The sequence below is a fragment of the Chlamydomonas reinhardtii genome, chromosome 2 (assembly GCF_000002595.2).
Source record: "Chlamydomonas reinhardtii strain CC-503 cw92 mt+ chromosome 2, whole genome shotgun sequence".
Taxonomy (NCBI): Eukaryota; Viridiplantae; Chlorophyta; class Chlorophyceae; order Chlamydomonadales; family Chlamydomonadaceae; genus Chlamydomonas; species Chlamydomonas reinhardtii.
In genome coordinates, this window is record NC_057005.1 from 4,678,175 (window position 1) to 4,699,194 (window position 21,020).

The 21,020-nt window shown below is 64.9% G+C and overlaps 6 protein-coding genes across 6 annotated transcripts; 2 read left to right on the forward strand and 4 right to left on the reverse strand.

Moving 5' to 3' along the window:
- Nucleotides 1-18: 18 nt before the first annotated feature.
- On the reverse strand, nucleotides 19-3,054 carry CHLRE_02g101550v5 (uncharacterized protein). The gene is made up of 2 exons (XM_043059728.1): nucleotides 2,648-3,054; nucleotides 19-2,408 (listed from the first exon to the last, which is right to left on the reverse strand). Exons 1-2 carry the CDS (start codon nucleotides 2,914-2,916, stop codon nucleotides 449-451), a joined length of 2,229 nt encoding a protein of 742 aa, XP_042927362.1. The 5' UTR covers nucleotides 2,917-3,054; the 3' UTR covers nucleotides 19-448.
- Nucleotides 3,055-3,308: 254 nt separating this feature from the next.
- On the reverse strand, nucleotides 3,309-10,294 carry CHLRE_02g101600v5 (uncharacterized protein). The gene is made up of 9 exons (XM_043059729.1): nucleotides 9,594-10,294; nucleotides 8,376-9,422; nucleotides 7,455-8,197; nucleotides 7,206-7,233; nucleotides 6,501-7,063; nucleotides 5,939-6,095; nucleotides 5,629-5,722; nucleotides 4,630-5,177; nucleotides 3,309-4,202 (listed from the first exon to the last, which is right to left on the reverse strand). Exons 1-9 carry the CDS (start codon nucleotides 10,182-10,184, stop codon nucleotides 4,038-4,040), a joined length of 3,936 nt encoding a protein of 1,311 aa, XP_042927363.1. The 5' UTR covers nucleotides 10,185-10,294; the 3' UTR covers nucleotides 3,309-4,037.
- Nucleotides 10,295-10,348: 54 nt separating this feature from the next.
- On the reverse strand, nucleotides 10,349-12,514 carry CHLRE_02g101635v5 (uncharacterized protein). The gene is made up of 3 exons (XM_043059730.1): nucleotides 11,916-12,514; nucleotides 11,541-11,569; nucleotides 10,349-11,355 (listed from the first exon to the last, which is right to left on the reverse strand). The coding sequence occupies exons 1-3, from the start codon at nucleotides 12,192-12,194 to the stop codon at nucleotides 10,545-10,547; spliced, it is 1,119 nt and encodes a 372-aa protein (XP_042927364.1). The 5' UTR covers nucleotides 12,195-12,514; the 3' UTR covers nucleotides 10,349-10,544.
- A 196-nt stretch (nucleotides 12,515-12,710) lies between these two features.
- Nucleotides 12,711-15,303, forward strand: CHLRE_02g101650v5 (uncharacterized protein). Its single transcript, XM_043059731.1, has 3 exons — nucleotides 12,711-12,928; nucleotides 13,158-13,505; nucleotides 14,273-15,303. Exons 2-3 carry the CDS (start codon nucleotides 13,197-13,199, stop codon nucleotides 14,642-14,644), a joined length of 681 nt encoding a protein of 226 aa, XP_042927365.1. The 5' UTR covers nucleotides 12,711-12,928; nucleotides 13,158-13,196; the 3' UTR covers nucleotides 14,645-15,303.
- A 75-nt stretch (nucleotides 15,304-15,378) lies between these two features.
- Nucleotides 15,379-16,943, reverse strand: CHLRE_02g101700v5 (uncharacterized protein). Its single transcript, XM_001699751.2, has 4 exons — nucleotides 16,518-16,943; nucleotides 16,377-16,454; nucleotides 16,085-16,190; nucleotides 15,379-15,942 (listed from the first exon to the last, which is right to left on the reverse strand). Exons 1-4 carry the CDS (start codon nucleotides 16,881-16,883, stop codon nucleotides 15,803-15,805), a joined length of 690 nt encoding a protein of 229 aa, XP_001699803.1. The 5' UTR covers nucleotides 16,884-16,943; the 3' UTR covers nucleotides 15,379-15,802.
- A 162-nt stretch (nucleotides 16,944-17,105) lies between these two features.
- On the forward strand, nucleotides 17,106-21,020 carry CHLRE_02g101750v5 (uncharacterized protein). Its single transcript, XM_043059732.1, has 12 exons — nucleotides 17,106-17,252; nucleotides 17,363-17,421; nucleotides 17,494-17,693; nucleotides 17,836-17,979; nucleotides 18,111-18,555; nucleotides 18,683-18,769; nucleotides 18,952-19,192; nucleotides 19,322-19,365; nucleotides 19,509-19,571; nucleotides 19,686-19,844; nucleotides 20,004-20,373; nucleotides 20,498-21,020. Exons 2-12 carry the CDS (start codon nucleotides 17,392-17,394, stop codon nucleotides 20,758-20,760), a joined length of 2,046 nt encoding a protein of 681 aa, XP_042927366.1. The 5' UTR covers nucleotides 17,106-17,252; nucleotides 17,363-17,391; the 3' UTR covers nucleotides 20,761-21,020.

The following is a 21,020-nucleotide window of genomic DNA, read 5'->3' on the forward strand; positions in this document are numbered from 1 at the left end:
CTTTAGTTGGTGTAGTTGTCACAAGATGCCATTGCCCATGCGTGCACCTCCCATCGTCTGCACGAAAAGAGAGAGCTTCCCCCCACGCGGCTCAGCTTGCGACCTTGTACTCCTAATCTCTAGCCAGCCCCCGCATGGACGTTCTAACGACCTCATCGGCAGAGCGCCTGTTAACGGGCAGCCCAACACAGTCGGGCGATACTGGCCAGGACCTAGCGTTGCCAGCCCAGCTCGAACTGACTCCCCGGCTCATGCTTTCCAGACTTCCGGGCCGCTCAGCGTCCGTGTACACGGACAGCCATACGCGCATTTCAACACGCAATCCATCGCCGATCATCTCGCAAAGGCCCGCATCCATGTCGCACACTCGCTGCAACCACGAGCCAACCACCGCATCCGTCTACATCCCCTGCGCCCCTGCATTTCCCTACACCCCTGCAAGCCCCGCTCAAGTAGTCCTGGTGCCCGCCGCACCCCTCGACGCTGCCCCAATCCCGGCCGCCGCCACCGCCGCCGCGGCTGAGGCCGCTGCCGCCCGCCGCGCCGCTGCCAGGTGCAGCTGGAAAGCCAGGTCCGGCGCCGCCGCCATCAGCCGCCGTACGGCATCGGGCGCAGCCTCCATAATCTGCAGGTGCCGCGCCACGTACCAGGACCGCAGCCGCGCCAACAGCTGCGAGAAAGGCGTGGCGTCGATGGACTGAGGCTGGAGGTTGGGATGCCGCAACTGGGGCGGCTGCGGCCGACCGGCGTGGATGGAATTGGGCCCGTGCGAACCGGCTTGCCGCTCGTCCTCGTCAGTGTCGCCAGTACCCGCGGCCGCTGCGGCTAGGTCAGCAGGTGGAGGCTCGTCTTTGGGCCCGTCAGGGGTGGGCGGGGCGCCGCCACCAGCCAGGTGCTCGGCCCATGCCAGGTGCTCGACCACGGTCTCCGGGGACAAGGTTGCCAGGATGTGCACCTGCACCTCGTGGCATAGCTCCGGCAGCAGCAGCCGGTCCGCCAGCTCCGCGAGCGCATGCATTGCCGCCGGCTCGGTGGGCAGCGGCGCACTGCCCGTGTACAGCCAGCGCAGCAGCAGCGCGAAGGCGTCGGCGTCCGCGTCCGGCAGCTCCAGCTCCGCCGCAGCGCCGTCCGCGAACGTGTCCGCCGCCAGGCGCTGCCGGAAGTAGTCGCAGCGCGCGGCCAGGATGGCCCGGTGCACCGCGAAGTGGCGGCCGCCGACGCGCAGGGTGAGGTCGGAGGTGGCGTCGGGCGGCGAATCCAGCAGAGAGCCCAGGTCGGAGGCCAACGAGCGCGGCGGCCCGCCGTCTGCGCCCACGAATGGCCTGAGCCCCACGTCCTCGCGCTCCCAGCCCGTGCCGCCGCGCCCTGGCCCGCCGCCCCCGGCAGCGCCTGTTCCGCCTCCGGCGCCGCTCTTCAGCCCGGGCCCCGTCATGCAGGCCGGCGGCGTCAGCCCAAGGTCCAGCAGCACCAGCGCGCGTTGGCTGAAGCTGCAGAGGCACAGGTACCCCGAGCCGGGCAGGATGCTGGGCCACGACAGCTGGCCCTCCAGCTCGGCGCCGCCGGCGACCGTGGCCACGGCGCCGCCGGGCGACACCCGCCGCAGCGCCGTCGTTTCGCCGTCGTCCTTGTGGTCGGTGACGTAGGCCATGCCGGCGGCGTCGACGCAGATGCCCGAGATGCGGCTGAAGCGCGCGGCGGCGCCGTCGGCGGCGTCGGCGGAGCCCTCCTGGTCGGACCGCCCCGCGAGCAGCTCCGGCAACGGCATGAGAGGCGCGGCCGCCGTCGCATTTGCCTTCGATCCTTCGTCATCGGCTGGCGGTTCCGGGATTTGCAGCCGATATATTGCAGTGTCTGTGCTGTATAGGAGGTAGGGACCACCGACGCGCTCCGCTGCGTCGCTGGGACAACCTCGGCCCTCGCCTGTGCCCGCCGCGCTTCTGGCGTCCCCTGATGGCACGAAGGCGAGCCCCGTGATGTCCGAGTCCGCCACCAGCAGCGTCGTGACGACCGCCTCCTCCTCTTCCTCCTCCTGCCCGTTTCCCTGCTCCTCCACCCCTTGCGCCGCTGCCTCCCCAAGCCGCCGCTGCACCCCCGCCGGCGGCCGCTGAGTCCCCAAGTCAGCAGCGCGTGCCGAGCCCAGCGGCGCGTCAGCGGCGCGCCAAGAGCGCGGCAGCGTGACGCGGCACAGCCGCGCGCAGTCCGCCAGATACAGACAGCCGGCGTGGTCCGAGGTGACGAAACGGGCGCAGCTGAAGCGCGCGGTGGCGCCGACGCCGTCTGCGGCCTCGGCCTCGTCGTCATCGAGGGCGCCGCCACGCAGGCAGCCTGCCACCAAGGACAGCACTGTGCCGTTCAGGCTGAGCACCGCCTGGCCGTCCATGAGGTACACTTGCTGCGACCAGGCGCACCTGCAGAGGGTGGACAGGGTGGGGGGGGGGGCAGGGCGCGGACGGGGAGCTCCTGAGACACAGAGGCAGTAAGGGACCCGGCAGCTTGCTGCTCTGCTGTGTCTCCGCTGCGGCCATAGGGGCCCGTGACCCGCCTTCTGCCTGCTGTGTGCGAGTGACGCTGCGTGGTGTGCTGCCATGGACTCGCTGGTGTCGCGCTGTGGTGTGCCGCCGTGGACATTCCGACGCGTTGAGCGTACCAGGTGGGGTCACGAATCATCCTGCTCCCGACGTAGGGCTCATCGCCGTCCTCGCCGCCCGCGCCCAAGGGGCCGCAAGAGGAGGTGAACAGCTGCAGGCCGCCCAGCCTCAAGCCGACGCCGCTGCGGGCCGTTGCGCCTGGGAGGTCGCGGAGCTCTCCAGACGAGAGGGCGACGAGGGTCTCCGGCAACCCTCCGTGGAACCGCGTGGTCGTGCCCCGAGGATAGCCGCCCTCAAAGACGCCCACGCTGCATTTCAACAAGTGCATCGGCGGCCCGTAACCTGCAAGAGATGTCATACTTCTTGCTTTGCGGATGTCAAAGCTCAACTGTATTGACGCTTTACATGCTTCACTTGCGATTGGTTGTATACCGTAGGGTGCGCCCTGTTAGTGTAGAAGTATGGCAACTTGTCCACTGACTATTGCAGTTACCGTATAGAGCTAGCCTCGGCGTGACAATGCCTGACAGATATGCACAGGAACCCCGCCCATTCCCGTGCCTCGCCTCCGCGACTTCCCGTGCTATCCCCAAGGCGCTATCCGGCGCTATCCCGGAAGGAATGCTCCAGTCATCAACCCTTACTGACCTCCCTGGCCTCGTTTGAGATGGACGTGGAGCTTATGCAGCTACTTGCGGGCGGGTGAGCGGTGGAGCAGCTGGAGCTTATGCAGCTAGAGCAGGCTAGAGCCACAGCCTGCCACAGGCTATGACTACCATGGGCCGTACCGCTCTTCACGTTCTTAGCGCCCCCCTTGACGGCGGCTGCCTTTTGCATCGCCATGCGTAGCCAGTACCACTCAGTCCCCGCGTGAGATGTCGTCAAGCGACGCTGCGTCCTGTCTCCCCTTCGTCCTGTCCGCAGAACCATCTCAAAAGCACACGGAAGATTCGAGTTCATCTTCGGCTGGTCATCAAATCCTTTCACTAGCTTTTCCTCACGTAACCTTGCTTTGGCATCAGCGCCTGCCGCAGCCTTCTGCCAGGCACGTACCGGAGACAAAGCGTGGGCAGCCAGGAGATAGGGGGAGAACACGTAGCTAGGGGGATTTCGGCAGTACCGTATTCAGGTGAATGAGGCGACCGACCTAACGGCATCGACACGGGGCAGCTGTCCCGATGGAAGAAATTTGCTAAACAAACGCAGTAATCACTGACGGTAGCAAGAAACCAACGTATCGGGCTAGTGAACCACATGAGCAAACACCACCCCTCACGCAGCACCTTCCATTACGCCATTGCGTGCGCGGTCCATCCCCACATGTCCCCGCACTCGAGGCGCTACACGATGCGAGTTCATGCCATGTGTCCGTACATTATCACACAGACATGAAACGTGCAAGCAAGGTCCGTGCCTCTGAGCCTCTGAGCCTCTCTACATCACCCGGTGCTAGTTGTGGGTGGCAGCGCTGCCATCCTTGGCGTTCCGCCGCCGCTGCTCCGCCCGCCTCTCCTCCAGGTAGGCGGCCGTGTGGTTGGGCCATGCCAGGTCGCGGAGGGTCGCGCCGGGGAAGTCGGCCACGTCCGCAGAGGGCACCAGGTTGATACACTCGTACTGTTCCAGCAGGGAGCGGGCGATGGGAAGAGGTTGAAGATACCCGCCCACACTAAACCGAACCAGCACAGGAAATCCCAACTGACCATGCAAGGTAGGTTGAAGATAGCAGCTAATAGCTGGCAGGCCGTGCGGCGGCGGCTGGGAATGCGCGGCGCGCTCGTGCATACTCGTATTCGGGCCGTCATTGGGCGGTGGTGGCGGCGCATCGCATGTAATTGGGCACCAGTGCACCACACACGCATGCGCCCATAAACACGGGCTGCCCCAGCAGTGCGCTGGAAATTCGCACACACAGATGAAAGCACCCGCGAACAACATAAGCAGCAAGGTGTGTGTGGCGGCTCGATCACACCCTGCTGATGCACCCAACCACATACATGCCATGGCAGACCTGTGGCAGCAGCCCTCCGCACCCCGTTCCCACCTGCATGTGCGGGCTGGGAGGCAACCAGCCGCCACCCACCGCCGGGCCCAGCGTCCGCACCAGCACCACGGGCGCCCGGGCCGGCGCGGGCCCCGGCGCACTGCTGCTGCTCGCGCCGTTTGCTGCATGTGAAGGTGCCGGTGACTTCGCGCTGCCGCCGCTTGCTCCGCCGCCGCCGCCTGCAGAGCTGGTAATGCCGGCAGAGGTTGCGAGTAGCTCTGCGAGGGCCACGGCCACAGCGAGCGGCTGCTGCAGTGGCTGCAGCTGCAGCTGCTGCGCCTTTGCCGGCGGAGTTGGCGGCTGCGGTGGCGGTGAGGAGGTCGAGGGCGGTGGCGTGGCCACCCGGCGTGCCAGTGCGGCCCACTCGCCCTCCAGACAGCTGCGCAGTGTCGACAGCGGCGGCTGCGGAGGCGGCGCCGCCCACGCGCTGGTGCTGCTGATGGCGGCGGTCACGGCAGCCGCAGCAGCCGTCATGTTGCCGGTGGTGCGGGGACTGACGGTGCTGTTGTGTGCTGGAAGGGGCGGGCAGCCAACGGCTGCCCGCGGACCTGTGGATCGCGAGGTTGGGGGAATCGGGAGGGGCTGGGCGAGCTAGCGTAGCACACCGTGTTGATGTTCGGGGTATCCGGTCAGCCAACAGGGCAAACACCATGCAGTGACACGGCCATACGCCGGAGTACTTATGCGCACAGCGTGCGCATATAGCTTGCTTGACATATCAAAGTGATAAGCCCTGTATATGTGTAAGGTGACGACTCTCGTATACAGTAACCTGAAGCCGTAACTAGTCGAGACACTAGTTTGAGCCCCTAGAACGTTCCTCTCAGCCCGGGAATGCTCTAAACCTCAACACACCGTGCACACGCGTCACTCGGGTACCGTACGTTGTCGCCACAGGTAGGCGGTCAACTGGCCCGGACAGGATGAGCAAGTATACCCGAGGCACGCTGGGACGTCATACCCCCAACTATCGCGACAGGCAAGCACGCACGCACGCACCCGCCGCCAGCGCTGCGTCTATGTCGGGCGGGGTGAGGCCGGCCCGCGCCGCCTGCCACCACAGCCCGCCCAGGTCCAGCTTGAGCTGCGTCACCTGAGGTGGCGGGTGCGGCGGCGGGCAGCAAATGAGCCACACGCAGTCTTGGGCAGCCGTCAGGTAGGCCGACGACGCCTCGGCTGCCATCGCGTTCGCTATTTCGGGGCGCACGTGCTGTTTCACGGTGCCGTTCGGAGGCCGTCCGAGGAGTGAGCGAGCACCCACATTTACCCCTGGGTCCACCCACACGCAAGCACGTACGGACGCGCGCACCTGCTGCAGCGTGCGAGGCCGCACCGGCGGTGCGGCTGCCGCGTCATCGGCGGCTGCCGGCTGCTGCTGCTGCGCCAGCTGCGCCCAGGTGAGCATGGGCGCGCCGTGGAACCAGTCCTCGTGCAGCCCCGTGTCGTGGTAAGGCACATACGACAGCCTGGCGTCAGTGGCGTGTGGCGGGGGGGGGAAGTCCAGGCGTAGAGGGTCAGGGCATACGCGCGACCGGTTAGCCCGGTCAGAGTGTAACGCAGCGGAGCCAGATGAGGGCTCAACGGGGTCACAATGTAAGAGCCCTTGGCTGTGAGACTCCATCCCAGCGGCTCCTCAATCCCTGCTCCGCTCTGCTCCACTCCGCTCCCGCGCTCCCTTACAGCGGAGGCCGTCGGGCCGACAGCTAACCATGCACGGCCGCACGTGCACCAAACAACGGCCTGCATCGCGCCAGCGTCAGGCTCCATGAGAAACAACATGCACCACCACGCCAGGCCTGGCACGCCACACCTGGCACGCCACGGCACGCCACGCCCGTGCGCCACGCTCTCGCCCGCACGCCCTCGCTCACCTGACCCCTGGATCCACCACCACGCGGCTGTGTCCCAGGCGGTGCAGGTCGTGGCACAGCAGGCTGCACTCGCTGGCGTCGCACTCGCCCCCTGCCGCACCACCACCAGCACCACCACCACTGCGAGACCGCCGGAAGCGCAGCTGCGGGTAGAGCGCCTCGTCAGCAGCGGCAGCGGCAGCGGCAGCGGCAGCCTCGTCGGCACCAAGTGCATTAATGCCGCTGCCGCCGGTAGTGTTTTGTGTGGTGTTGGTGGCGGCGCTGGTGGTGTTCGTGGAAGGCAAGAAGGATGTGGTGCTGCCACCCGCGGCGCCAGCTGTCATGCCTGGGGCGCTGGCTTTAGGTTGTGCCTCCGCCGCCGCCGCCGCCACCGCCGCGGCCGTTACAGCAGCTACTGCCAGCGGTGGCGACGTTGGCGGCGGCCGTGGCGGCGGCGGCAGGAAGGGCGCGGCGTTGAGCACTGCGGCTCCGTTCCAGCAGCAGAAGGCGGCAGTGGGCAGCCCCAGGGCCAGACGCAACGCGGAGGGGCCGTGGTGGGGGGCGATGGGCGGCCGCTTGTCAAACTGCGGGGGTGCATGGGTGGGTGCAGGGTTACATGGTTACCCGGCTTCAGGTTACAGGCAAGCAGGGCGGGCGGCGTCGCTAGGCTGCAAAGGCTGGCTCCTTCAAGCCCGCGGCGGCTCATGCGGCTACATACGTTCTCACCCTCCTGCCGGTCACGTCGCGCGCCACCCTGCGTCGAGTAGGGGTCACGTGAGCCAAACCCAACGAGTCAATTGATTGTGAGCGGTGTTGGCAAGCCGCAAACGGCTGTCCTTCGTTGAAAGCGTGTCGACTTCTTTCCATCTGCTGGCCCCAGGGCCGTAGGCCCAGACCCCAGTATGTGCCGCCCAAGCAGAACCACCCCCGCCCCGCCACCCAACCACCGCCGCCGGAGCTACCTGTGAAGCTCACCATATGTCATAGAACTCGTACGGCCGCTTGCCGTCCCAGCGGTGCCCCGCCGCCGCCATGCGCTGCGCCGACAGCACATCCACCAGCGCCTCCGCCCCCGCCGCCACTGCCGCCCCCAGCTCCACTGCCGCCTCAACCACCGACCGCGCCGTCTCATTGACGCCGCCGGTTGCCGCCGCCGCCATCAGCTCCTCAACATTCCCCTCCCCCAAGGCCGCCTCCTCGTTTCCCTCCCTGTTGCTGCCATCCTCCCGCAGCAGCACGCGGCGGCTGTAGCCAGCCCTGCGGCTACTGCTGCTGCGACTGCTGCGGCTGCGTTGGCGGCGGCGGTCACCCACGCGGTCAAAGTCCAGGCCACAGGTCAGATCAGCACCCAGGCCGTGTCCGAGCTGCAGCAGTCGCAGCAGGTGGGGGGCGCAGACGTATACGTCGTTCAGGAAGAGCAGCCGATCAGGTCGGAAGGCGGCGGCGCCCGCCAGGTGCCTATAACGCGGCGAAGGCGGCTGGCGGCCGGCAGCGGAGTGGCCGGCAGCAGCAGAGTGGTTAGTCGGTGAGGAGGAGGAGGAATCGGCAGATGAGGGGGGACCGAGCTGCTGCTGAGAGCTGCTGTTGCGGGCGGCGTTGTCATTGCTGCTGCTGGCACTGGGGCGGCTGGTGTTGCTGCTGGTGGTGTTGCTGTGCCGGGCGGCGCCGTTGTGGTGCAGGACCCTGAGCCCGCCGTCCAGTAGCGCCTGGTCCAGGACCTGCATGCATGGGAGCGCCGCGCAGCATTATTCACCGAGTGAGCCGCCCGACTGCGCCGTACTGCCCATCATGTACACGTACAGCCTGACACGGCACCCGCCAAGCCGCCACACTGGGCCCCTTCACTCCATCACCTCATCCACAGCCCCTCCCTTGCAACCCTCGCCCCGCTCCCACCTGGTTGCGCACCGACGCCAGGAACTCAATGCGGTGCTGCCGCGGCGCCCGCCGCAGCGCTCCTCGGGTCACCACCGCGTTGGGCACGCCCAGCACGTCCAGCAGCGCCGCCAGCGCCATAAGCCACTCGGGCGTGGCGTCGCTGCTGCCTGACTCATAGATGGACACGGCAACTGGCGGCTGCGGCGGCTGCAATGGCTGCTGTGGCGGAGCAAGGCTGGCTGCTGACGTGCCCTGGAACGCGGCGGTAGCGGTTGATGATGTGGATGTGATTGTGGGTGCGGGTGCGGGTGCGTCGCTGCTGGCGGTGCTGTTTCCGGCGCCGTCCACGCTGCGGGTGCTGGAGGCGGCAGCGCCGTGCGACATCATTGCTACAGCCCGCAGCAACTCCAGCGACCAGAACGGCAGTAGCAGCTCCGCCTGCCTCAGGTTTGCCGCCACCAGCACCCGCGGCCAGCGGGAGGCGGCGGAGGCGGGGCCAAAGGCTACGCCGGCTTCGTTTCCACCACCGGCGCCTGTGATATTTCCTTGCGCGTACATCCCGCCATCTGGTTGATGCGGCTGCGGCTTCAACTGCTGTGGCTGCTGCCGCTGTCCCAAGGCCTCCAGCGCGGGCCCCAATGGCGGCCGCCGCCACCAAGGCTCGTTGGCCACCGGCAGCGTGGGGTCGTGTGGGCACAGCACACTGGGGCCCTGCGCCCGCATCGCCGTCACCAGTTGCAACGCGTCAGGCAGCAGCGCCGCCGCCAGAGGCTCGCCCTCCAGACCGCCGCCGCCGCCGTTGCCGCTGCCGGCGCCATGGACGCCGCCGCCACCGTTGTCGCCATCGCCGCTGGCGCCGGGGCGGTCACGAGCTGTGCTCCGCAGCAAGTCGCGGTCTCTCGCGTGCAGGTCCTGAAGCAACGCCGCAGCACTGCGTGGCGCGGCCGGCGGCAGCAGCGCCAGCGCCGCCGTCAGCGCTGCCGCCGCGGCGGCGTGGTGTGCGGGCGAGGTGGCGGCCAGCTGCAGGAGCTGCTCCGCCCGGCCGCGAACAGCCGCCGCTGCGTCCTGCACGTGCGCGCAGCGGCGCACCCCATCACGTCAGCGAGCTGCAAACATAGCCCAACCGTGCAGATCAGCGCACCCGGTGTGTGCCGGAAGGGCATCCCCCTGCCACGCCGTGCTGGGTGCTTGCAGCGGCACGTGCGTACCGCTTCCGCAACTGCACTCACAGCCCACCTGTCGCGATGCCGCCAGCGGCACCCCAGCCCAGGCCGGCAGCAATGCAGGCATCGGCGGCGGTGCCTGCTCCCGTCGCCCAGGTGATTGCCGGACTAGGTGTTGCCCTTGCTCCTGCTCCTCGCCTGCGGCCACCGCCGTCGCCTCATGCTGCCGCCGCTGGTCCAGTTGCTGCTGCGTGACCACGGCGCCACGTGGCGGCGCCCGCCTGAAGCCCGTGCCGGTGCCGCCCTCTCCCGTCGCCGGCGGCGCCGCCACCCATTCCCAAATGTTTGCAGACCCACCACCGACAGAGCTGCTGGCAGTCCCGCCGCTGCGGCCCCATGGCGAAGACCAATGCCGGCGCTGGTAGCCCCGGGCGTGCAGGACGCCGGCGGCAGTAGCCGTCAGCAGTAGCAGCATTGCCGTGCACACGGCACACAGCACTGTGGCACAAGCAGGCGGGAAATCAGCACGTTCGCCACTGACGCGGCTACCGCTACTGCCTCCGCCACTGATGCTACTAACGCTTCCGCCGCTACTGCCTTCGCGAATGCCACTGCCGCGCGGGCCAGAACCGGCTTGCTCGCTGCCGGCACTGCGCTGCTGCATGCTACTCGTCACCTTACGCGCAAATTGTCGCGAACTGTCTTGGGAGTGCTGGAGGCACACTGGCAGAGGCAAGGAAGTCAAGTGCACCCGAAGGTCAACAGTCAAGGGTCAGGGGTCAAGCCAACTCTGCCTGTCCCTAAAGCTTAATGGTGTCCCTTCTCTGTTTCCAGGCTAAGAGGTCTAAACCCGGAGGATCCGCAGACCGGGTCATTCACTCAATCCGAGGTCCCTCGGGTCGCTCGGCTTTGCCTCCTGCAGCTCTTGACCCGAACTGCACCTTCCAAGTCGCTATCCCTGTCGCGTTCGGGTGCGCCCAATCAACTGATCGCAACAGCTCGACGCGTCACAGCTCGCCGTGCGTTACAGCCAGTCCGCGGGAACCAGGGTGACCCGCCGGAGCGCGAATTGCTCCAGCGCCACTTGCAGCCCACCCGGGCGCAGCCCAGCGCCCGGCCGACGCGCCGCCGCCACTGGCGCCTCACGCAGCCCGTCCGGCTGCTGCTGCTCCACCATCGCCTTCAGCGGCTGTCCCTGCTCCTCCTGTCCCTCAGCCTCCACCACCACCTCCACGTCCCACATCTTCGGCCGCGTCCGCAACCCCACTGCGCCCGCGCACCAGCGCAGCAGCCCCACCCCCGGCCAGCCGCCGCCCCCACCTCCACCTCCGCCTCCACCGCCGCGGCCTCGCCCCTCGCCTCGCCTCCGCCCTAGCTGCCAGTCCGGCGGTAGCGGCGCGCCGCGCAGCGCCAGCAGACGCGCGCGGCGGCCGCGGCGCAGCGGCGCCAACCGGTCGTAGTGGGCTCCGTACCATGCCTCCAAGCTCCCGAGCAGCCGCACAAAGTCAGGGTCCGTCAGATCGCGCCCAAACGGCACCACCGGCTGCTGCCGTGCGTGGCGCGCCACCCACTCGCGCCCGGGCGAGAAGGCTTCGACAGGGCTGGGCGCGGCGGCGGTGGCGGCGGCGCCGCCGCCGCCGGCTGCAGTGCCTGCGGCCGGGGCTGCGGTTATGGCGTGCAGTGTGCGCTGCAGCTCCGCCGCAGAAGGCAGCCAGCCGCCGGCCGAGCCGCCGCCAGCAGCAGCAGCAGGACCTGAGGCGGCGGCGGCGTCGGACCCGCGTGGCTGAAGCAGCGCCGCGGCGCGTGCGCGCGCGGCCGCGTCCTCCGGATAAAGCCTGTTGGAGATTGCATTGGGCGGAGGCGAGGCTGCTCAAGCGGTCGGCTGCCCCCGGAGAAGAATGCCCCAACCCTGAATACCGCTAAGGCGGAGGGAGTGAGGGGTAAGCGTCATTGCACGCGCGGTGCTGATGCGGTGGCAGTGCGACGCAGCACAACTTGGTGCCTACAGCAAAGCACCCACTTTGCGTACGTGCGCCACTGCAGCTCCACCTGCGATGAGCAAGCCACGTGTGTGTATTATGTTTGTCAGTGGTGCATGTCTGAAACTAGGACTAGGAGTGCATGGCCAGTCAACCAGTCCTGTAGCTGCTTAGTCCCCAACATCCAGCCCTGCCCGGTGCGCGGCATGCCGGTGATGCCACAAAAATGGACCCACATCCGTTGCTACATGTCATATACACGCACCACCTTGTCCCCAACATGCGTACCCAGCAACAGGCGTGTGCAGGGCCGCCTCCTACACCCGCTCCCGGTGCACTACACGTCGCGGCTGAGCACTCCTGCACACGACCGCTGCCCTCGTCACCCCCAGCCTAGCCCCATGCGAACACGGTACCTGGCGAGGGATGCTGTCGTAGGGTTCACTGGAGTAGTCGGCTGTGTCCGCATCTGCCGCCAGCTCCTGCTGTCGCCACTGTTGCAGCAGGCGCCGCACCTCAGGGCGGCTCGCGCCGCCCGGCTGCTGCGAGGCACCGCCAAACGTGTCGCCGCCGCCGGCTGCAGCACCGCTGCTGCCGCCGCCGCCGAAGAGCGCAGACAGCCAACCCCGCTGTTGTTGTTGTTGCGGCTGTGGCTTTGAGCCCAGGCGCTCCATAGCGAGCAGCAGCTGCTCCATAGTGGGCTCTGGAAGGGCATCAAGGCGTTGCACGAAGAGGTGCGGCACGGTTGGTGCTCGCGCCGACTCCGCTTCTGCTGTGGACTCTTTGGCGGCAGCCGAAGCATGCATAGGAGTTGAGCCTGAGGAAGCTGATGAGCTCGAGGCCTGAGGAGCTGCGGCGGGCCCTAGCGCTCGCAGCCGCTCTGCCCAAGACAAGAGCTCGTCAGCTTTGTTTGTTGATGGCAATGCTGCCATAACGTTAATGCATTGAGAGAATGATCTTCGGGCGGCAACCTTGCAGAATTGACACTAAGCTCTTCCTCACGCTGCCAATTAAGCTCTTCCTGCCAGTTAAGCTCTTCCTGCCAGCCTAAATATAATTATGTTGAACGGGATAGTGCATCGGGTTAGTCTTGGCATCTGGGTCGAGGTCCCATTTCCGTGCATCCATTTGCGCGGGACGTCCCCGGGTGCTATGTCATTTACATCTATTCGAACATAGGTACCATATAATTTTGATAGCTATACATTATAGGGAACTGCATATCACTTACCACGCACGCAGCGCGTCGCAAGAGAACAAAATTTGTTCACACCTCTTGAACGACGCCCAACGGTATCTTTCGACAAAATCAGCCTTTTTAATCGGTTTGGCTTAGTAGTCGGCTTCCGAGGCGCTTGGCACACGGCGAGCGCTAGCCTTCGCACGTCGTGGAGCTGTGTTAGCTGACGCCGGTCCTACAAGAGCCTCGGTAGGTCTTTGTTATGAGGTATTGGTGGGCTACATTGGGCAAGTAAGTCTCTTGGGCTCTCCAACCTAGAATGCGCCGGGCGACGAGGTTCGGAAGCCGCACCAGGCCATTAAACTGCCACACGAACCTACCTTTAGGGAACCTTGCGCATCGAGACACCAGCCCCGGGCGCCCTACCCATTCCGCGTGTGGGAAGACGAGCAAACGCTGTTCTCATCCTGGGGCGCAGGAGGTCGCCCAAGGAGCTCTGTCCGCGCGGCTCAGCAGCATGGAAGCCCCGGATATTTCAAAGGTCGAGCAGCCAGCGTCTTGCAGCGGCCGTGCCGACGGCAGCCCGCAGGCCGGGGCTAGCGCCCTGGGCAACCTCCCTCGCCGGTCGCTCGACAGTGGTGCCAGCTCGCCCCCCGCAAACCGGGTGTCCATGCACAGGCCGTTCGCCGCACCACCGGGAGCACTTCGCGACACGGTCTCCATGCAGCAGCCGGTCACTGTGCACTCGCCAGACATCACCTGCCATCTCCGGCCGATCGTGAGCGCCCCCCAGCCCCATACCCCCACCGGCGTCAAGGGCGTGCCAGTGAGTGCGCCGCCTTCTGGTTTCGGGACTTCGATGCCTGCTGGTTTCGTGCCGCCTCCTGGTTTCGGGACTTCGATGCCTCCTGGTTTCCGGACTTCGATGCCTGCTGGTTTCGTGCCGCCTAGCACCGTTATGCCTGGCCTGCATGACTAGGGTTGCGCCGGGTCTTAGGATGAGAATTAAACTTAGGAAAAATCTAATATATTATAACCGTATTTTGTAGAAGGCCCAAGCGACCGGGTTTAGAACCTGGGATTGAGAAAACACGGATTGGCTTTGAATCTTGGGGACAGAAGCGCGCCAAAGCAGAGGAGTGGGGAGGCGGAGGATAGCAAGTGGAACAACCCTAGGCATGCCGTATACCGGCATGCGTCCGTGCGTATGTGCAATGGCTAACGGGCACCTTGGACAGGCTGCTGATGACGGGTCTAGCGTGACCAGCGCAGTCAGTATGGCTGTATCTGGGGGGCGCATACTCAGTTCAGCCTGGCCTGTGCACCCCGCAAACGTGCCGACTTTTGCAAACACCTGGGTGCGCATCAGCCGTTGGCTTGCCAAAGTTTCAGCAGCGAACTCCCCCTAGGTTAAAAGTTACGGACCTCGTTCTCATGCTCATCCTAATGATTTAATTTAGTTCTACATTATTATAACGTTAGAAGGAATTCCATTCTAAGGCCAGGAACAACCCTATGCATGACTCACGCTGACGCGCAGCACAGACTGTCCGGCCCATTTAATGCATTCCTGTTTTCCTCACTGACACGCAGACCCAGAAGAACAAGCTCGAGTGCCTGATCATGAGCCCAACGCGCAAGACCGCAGCCAAGACAGGGAAGTGGAACTACAGCGTCTCAGTGGACGGCTCGGCAGCGGCGCTAGTGGGGGTTAGCGCCGTGCCGCACACACCCATGGCATCCGACGCCTGCGGCGGCACGGCCAAGGTGTCCGCCGATGGTGTGGGGCTCGGCGGCGCCGCTGCCAACGGCAAGGGGCTGCGGCTGCCCGTACTGCCGCCCATGTCCTCGGCAGAGTTCTCGCCCACATCGGCCACGGTGGGGGCACTCAGCGCGCTAAACATGGCGGGTACGCCCGTGGGGCTGTCAGCGGGCCTGATGGACGCCCGCTCTCCGCAGTCCTAGTCCTCGCAGCAGGGTGTATTGTAGACATTGTGTAGCGGTAGTCATAAACTGTGCGAGCATAGCTGGTGTGATGAAATGCGTAGACAGCCGCCCTGCTAGCAGGAAACCGCAACGGGAACTGTGCGCGCTGCTATAGGCCAGATTTACCGGTGCCCGATGCGAGCAGGAGTTTAGAGGAAACCACTAGATATGTTATGGCGAGTCCGCCGCGAGCACTCTTGCAAGACTGTGGGATGTGGTCATTGCAACCTAGCTGTCAACGGCCCGGGTTATGGTGTCAATGCATTGATTTGGGCAAGTGGCCCGCTTGGCATTGCCCTTGATGCCCGGGCCACTGATCTTGAGGACAAGCAGGGCGATAGGAACTCTGATGGTAGGCAAGCAGCCCGTGAGGCTCCTGCATAGCTGCTGTTTACGGTATGATGTGTGTGATGGAGTTTCACGAATGACGCTGCCAAAAGTGCACCCAAAGCTTTGTGACGGTAACGCCGTGAACATGGCAACACTTGAGTATTAGTGACTGATTCTTGATAATCAGTCATTGTAAGGGAAGGGCTCGAGTATCAACAGATACACATAATGCACCCATTCTGGGGCTCAACCAAGCACCGTGTCAGGTTGCATTCTACACACGCCAATCTGTGTAACTGGGTATGCCTGCATCATGGTTGGCTGCGCTGCCTACGCATCCCCACGCCCTCAGTGCGCCAGCCGCGCCTGTCATGGTAAAGGCTTTGATGCAGTCCTTACAGATGGCTTGGATACAGTCCGTTGCATATGGTGCTCTCTGCAAGGCTCAACGCCCGCTAGCACCGCTGCTGTTACAAACCTGCATTAGAACAGTACCGTATCAAGTTCTACGCCTACTGGCAGATTAGCACGTCCTTGTAGCAGCAGCTATCTATGCGTACGACGTGCACTCGTTTCTAGGGATGAATTACGTGTGTCAGCACAGCGTATATTAGTGACCGCTGGCTTGAAGCGCGCCCTGCAGCGCTCCGCCGCACCTCTACCGCTGGTGCACAGTGGATATGCCATGAAGGCAACACATATCTCCTTGGCCACTGGATTCGCTCTTACAGGGTGCCCCAGCGCTCCTGCTCTAGCAAGCCAGCTACCCTTGTCCGGACTACAGTCAAAGCAGGCACGGCATCCGCTTCACAGCAGGGCCGCGTCCTCGTCATCAGTGTCAAAATCGAATGCCAGGTCAAGCGGGCCAGCGCCCAGGTCCGGCAGCTTTGCCCCAGCCGAGATGTGCAAACCGCTGCTGCCCGCCGCCGGCGGCGCAGTGTTTTCGTCTGTAAGGACAAAGGCGCAATGACAAAAGACAGCAGTACCATCAAGAGGGTGCTTGCTGTAAACGGTATGAACAAAGGAGCAGCATGCGCACTGACAAGGACCGCCATCGCCAAAAGCTCGGGGTGTGCGCTGCTCACTCACCACCACGGGTGCTGGGACCTGTCGCAGGCAGCTGCACGATGATGGGAGCCTCGGTCTCGCGCGCGGGCTCATCGGCCTCGCTGGCGTCGCTCTCGTCCTCGTCTGCCTGCAAAGTCCAGGTTGGCATGTTTACGTGAGGCAAGATGCTGCTGGGGAAAGGTCATGGTGCTGGTATGGGGTTGCTAAGGATTAATTGCCGCTGGCTCCTTGACGTAAATGGCTAGCTAGATAGCTCCCCGTGGCGCGCAGCTGAGCGGTCGTCGTAACGCAAGTGCCGCACACACTGCCGTACCAGGATGTAGAAGGGGGCTGTCCTCCACGTGCTGACGGCCGCAATGGTCCGGTTAACACGGATCGTCACAGCGTTCGCCTGGAAGGACGGAACGCCTCAGCCAAGTGCGGGAGTAAGACAGACCGGCCAAGAGACCCGCACCTCCTGCACCGTGCGGTCGCTCTCCTGTGCTTTCCAGCCCTTGCCGGCAGCATTCTCGATGGAAGCTGCCTGATACTGCAGCGGTTGAGCCGGCTTCGCCTTCCCCGTCAATGCGGCCGACGAGGAGCCCAGCTTCGCGTTGACATTGGTCAAGTTCCCCAAGACTGCACGTGGCTGAGCAGAATATGTCTGCCCAAGCTTTGAGGGTCCGCCTGGAGCCGCCTTGTTGTTGGCCGACGCCAGCGGCTTCAGCGGACCGCTTGCGCTCCCGATCCCACGGAGACCACCCCCAAGCCCTGACCTAAGCTTAATAGCACCACCGACTCCAGCATTTTCATCAGCTGGCGGGCGAGGGGCGAGAAACATGAGCGAGCTGTTGGAGACAGCTACGGGGAATGCTCAGCCCTTATCGAGAAACTTCCTACCTACCTACGTAACAATAAAGATGAATGTGAATTGATACTTTGCAGTGACAATGGTTGGTGGAAGGCCGCTCCCTTGGCAATTCAGCAATGATCCGCAGAGGCGCTGACAGCTCCTGCTCTGTACCAGCCTTTGCTAATTTCAGTCGCCCTTGTTGATAACAATCTATTACTTTGATACATTAGCATGCCTTAGGGCGAGTCAAGCCCGTACCAAAATATACTAGTCGCTCGCTCCACCCCGCGAGGCCCTGTAACAGAATGGAGCCGTCACATACGTATGTGGAGGACCACATGGAGGTATCCATGACAGGTCAGCACCAAGGGGCTTGCTTGATTCAAGCGACTGCTCAAGCAAGCATGTAGCATCGCGGCACAGCTCGCCAGCCTGGGTCACGGGAATGTTTGCAACCTGTATTGCAGGAAGCACAGGCGCCAGCACCCGCACGGGTATGGGCGGCAGGTCACGAAGCACTCGGCCGGTGAGGAGGGGCTGGGGGCGTGCGCGCTAACTCCCAAGGCGCAACCGACGCGCCGTGCCTCTTTCGTCGTAGGTCGCGTCCAAATACCTGTCGTCCACAGCCGCCAGTTCCATGACGGCACGGAAAGACGCAACAGGACGCGAACCACTTCACCTTCGGGCTGGCGGTAGCGTTGCGCTTGCCACCTCCACGCCAGCCCAGCCACTGGTGCCTGGGCGCAGCCTCAACCTGGAGGCCCACCTGCAGCGCACCGGCAATGCCCTTACCAGCAGGTCCGACTAATGCTTCGAGTTTGCCCTGTTAAGGCAGTGTACCAGTCAAGGGGTCCACCAGTATCAACATGCGGCCGCGCTAAAGCATGGCCTGCAACCACACGCGCAACCGGCTTAGGTGTCTCTGTGCATAACTCCACAGGACGCTGCTGGCACGCACTCAGAACAACAGCCCTGGTCGAGACGTGTCGGTGGGCTCGGCGGCATCGAAGTGCGGGCAGCCTGGCAACTTGGCCAGCCGTATGGAGGAGGTGAAGCAGGAGGACAGGCGGGAGGCGCTGCAGAGGTGAGGTTGAGTTCTCCTGGAGGGCAGGAGCCTCCCTTGTGTAGTATACAAGAGCATCCCTAGTAGGCACCACATGATGGTCACGGCATCGCCGTCTCCGACACCTGCTCACCAATTTTGTTCGCCTCCAGGTACCTGGATTCTAAGCGCCAAGGTTACGGCGCCACCGCCCCGAGCGGGCCGGCGCCGCGTGTGCCGACCCTAAACATGGCAGCTCTGCAAGCAGCTGGCGCCGGCAGCGTGCCAGGTGCAGGCAGCAGCACTGCTCGCATCTCCGGCTCCGGCGCCGCGCCTGCAGCCGCCGCACCGCCCAACTCGGCTCGCGGTAACTACGCCGGCTTGCAACAACAGCAACAGATGCGGGCTGCAGCAGCTGCAGCGCCTGTGTCTGCCCGCGGGAGCAGCGGGCCTGCTTCTGCCGCGGCTCGGGCGCGGTATGGTGCCGGGGTGGTCACTGCCATGGCGCCGCCGCCGCCCCGCGGCCCGGCCGTTGTGGTGGCTGCAGCTGACCCACAGGTACTGCAGCGGGCGCTGAGGAAGCAGCTGCCTGCCTTTGACGTGGAGGAGGCGCTGCGGGTGAGCGTGGTGCTGGAAGTTGGTGTTCGGGGTTTCGTCAGGAGCCGCGTGGGCGCACGTCATAATTGTGACCCTGCTGGAGGTGGTTGTGCGCGCTGACAGAAACGTGCCACGTGGTGTGCCCCAGGTGCCCCTCCCCGACGGCAACGAGGACGCGGCACTGCGCACGCCCGTGTCCCTGCCATCCTCGCGCATTGCCAAGAGCCCGCTGCGGGTAAATGGCACAGGGCTGAGGCACGCGGTGCACGCACTGGCTCCTGTCAGGCGGGATTTTACCGGTTGGGCTGAGGTGGTAAAACACTGGATGGTATGGCATTGCTGGGGGACAGCCCGTTCACCGTTGACGTGCCTTGTGGCTAAGCTGTTCATATGCGTGCAAACGCGTGGCCTGTGCAGGGCGCTGTAGCTGGTGCGGGCATGGCGCCGGTGCCGTTTTCTCTGAGTGGCGGCGGGGGCCACGTGGTTCAGAGCTTCGCCTCTTCAGCCACAGCAGCTGTGGCGGGTGGGCTCGCAGCATCCCAGCCGGCGCGGAGCCCGCCGCCGCTCAGCGCGCGCGGTGTGGCGCCACCTGGCCCCACCGCGGACATGGCGGGTGGCCGGCTAGGCTCAAATGCTGAGGCCAGCACGTCTGACATTGGTGAGTCGATGGCGAGTCTGGTGGCGATGGAACGCTGCGGCATTGCTAGTGCGTGGTCTGGCTGTCCCGGCCTGCTTCACGCACCGAATCCGTAAAGAACTGATTAGACGCCCATGGTAATGACTGCAGCAGGACGCTCCATGCGGGACCAGCTCAAGGCGGTGCGATTGCTGGTGAGCGGGAGCACTTGATACCGTATCTTGGCTTGACGCGTGCAACTCGGGGTGTCGGGGCTAGGAGGAGTCACAACCGGGTGCCACGCGCCGGCAACTCAGTTTGTTGCCTCTACTCATTCGCTGTCATTCATGCCCCACAGGAGCTGCAGTACCGCGTCCTGACCGTCAAAGCTGAAGCCGCGGCCCGAGCCCGCTATGAAAAGGTGCGCCGCCTGTACACTGCTAACGCCTTCCCACTCGTGCGCACCTAATTCACCTTCATGCTTTTACACTGCTGCCACTTTTGCCCCGGACCGGCCCTCGCCTGCCCTCTGTAGGGTGTGCGGCAGCTGCACTTCATGGCGGTGCTGCTGGCGCAGATGATGAAGCGCAGTGTGGAGGTGCAGCGCGAGCTGGTGACCGCGCAGACGGCAGCGCGCACGCAGCACGTGCTGGACACGCAGCTGCCGCTGCTGGAGCGCTGGGCGGCGGTTCAGGTGCGCGCCAAACCAATGGGATAGCACAAGGGCGATGCGGGCGCATGCTATGGGCACAGGCGCTGCACGCGCTAGTTGTTAGCAGAGCGCTCGGTAGGACGCCGGTGAAGCCGCTCCTCAAGGCCGCAACTCGCTGCCCTCCTCCCTGCCTAAACACAGGATGCGCACGCGCACGCCACGCGCGAGGTGCTGACGGCGCTGCAGAACGCCATGACCAGCCTGCCGCTTGTCAACGGTGCCGGGCTGGGGGGTAACACCGGCATGGGGCTGGCAATGGGCGGTGGCGCCAGTGCAGCCGCGCTGCAGCAGCTGCGCAGCGCACTTGCCAAGGGCCTGGGCTCGCTCCAGTCATGCGAGGCGGCGCTGAGGCTGCTGCTGGAGGGCAGCCGGGACGGCGGCGCAAGCCAGGCGGCGGCAGGGGGCGCAGGCGGCGACGTGCCGGGAGCCGCGGGAGCCGAGGCGCAGCAGCCTCAGGGCGGTGTGCCGGCGATGGCCAACCTGCTGCCGCGCCTGCACGAGACCCTCGTCGGTGAGTTGTGGATACAGCAGCTGCGCCATGCTTAGTTCTGGATGGCAAGGGCTAAAGCCCTGACGGGGCAGTGCGCCGCTGATGAGTAATTACTGCGCCGCGCCTGTTCACCCCTTCCCAACAGGCGAGGTGTGTGCACTTCGCTCGCTGCTGGAGGACCTGAACGGCCTCGCAGCCAAGATGGACGAGGGCGCCTGCCTGCGGGTGCGCATGAGCGACTGCGGCGTCGGCACTTCCGGGACCGACACGGGAGCCTTTGACGGCGGCTTTGGGTTCGGACTTGACCAGGGGATGCAGATGCCGCAGCTGCAGCAGGGCTGTGGCATGACAGCCCTGGACCGGACCATGGACCAGGCGCTGCAGATGCTGGACCTGAACCTGTTGTGAGGTGGCGAGGAGGACGGACGTGGCGGGTCGGTGCCCTTGGCTCCCGCGTTGCTTGGGTAGCGGCGCAAGGCGGTACCGTAAGCGCACGTGTCAGCAGCTTTTGTAGTTTGGATTGGCGCACGGCGCTGGGGTTGGTGATGGGCTGCAGGCGCTCCCGCTCTTGCGGACCTGGAATCCTGGACACACAGTTGACAATGCCCTTCGGTCGACATCTGACCTTCCAAGGCAAAATGACGCCTCTTGTATGTCCGTATCGTCCG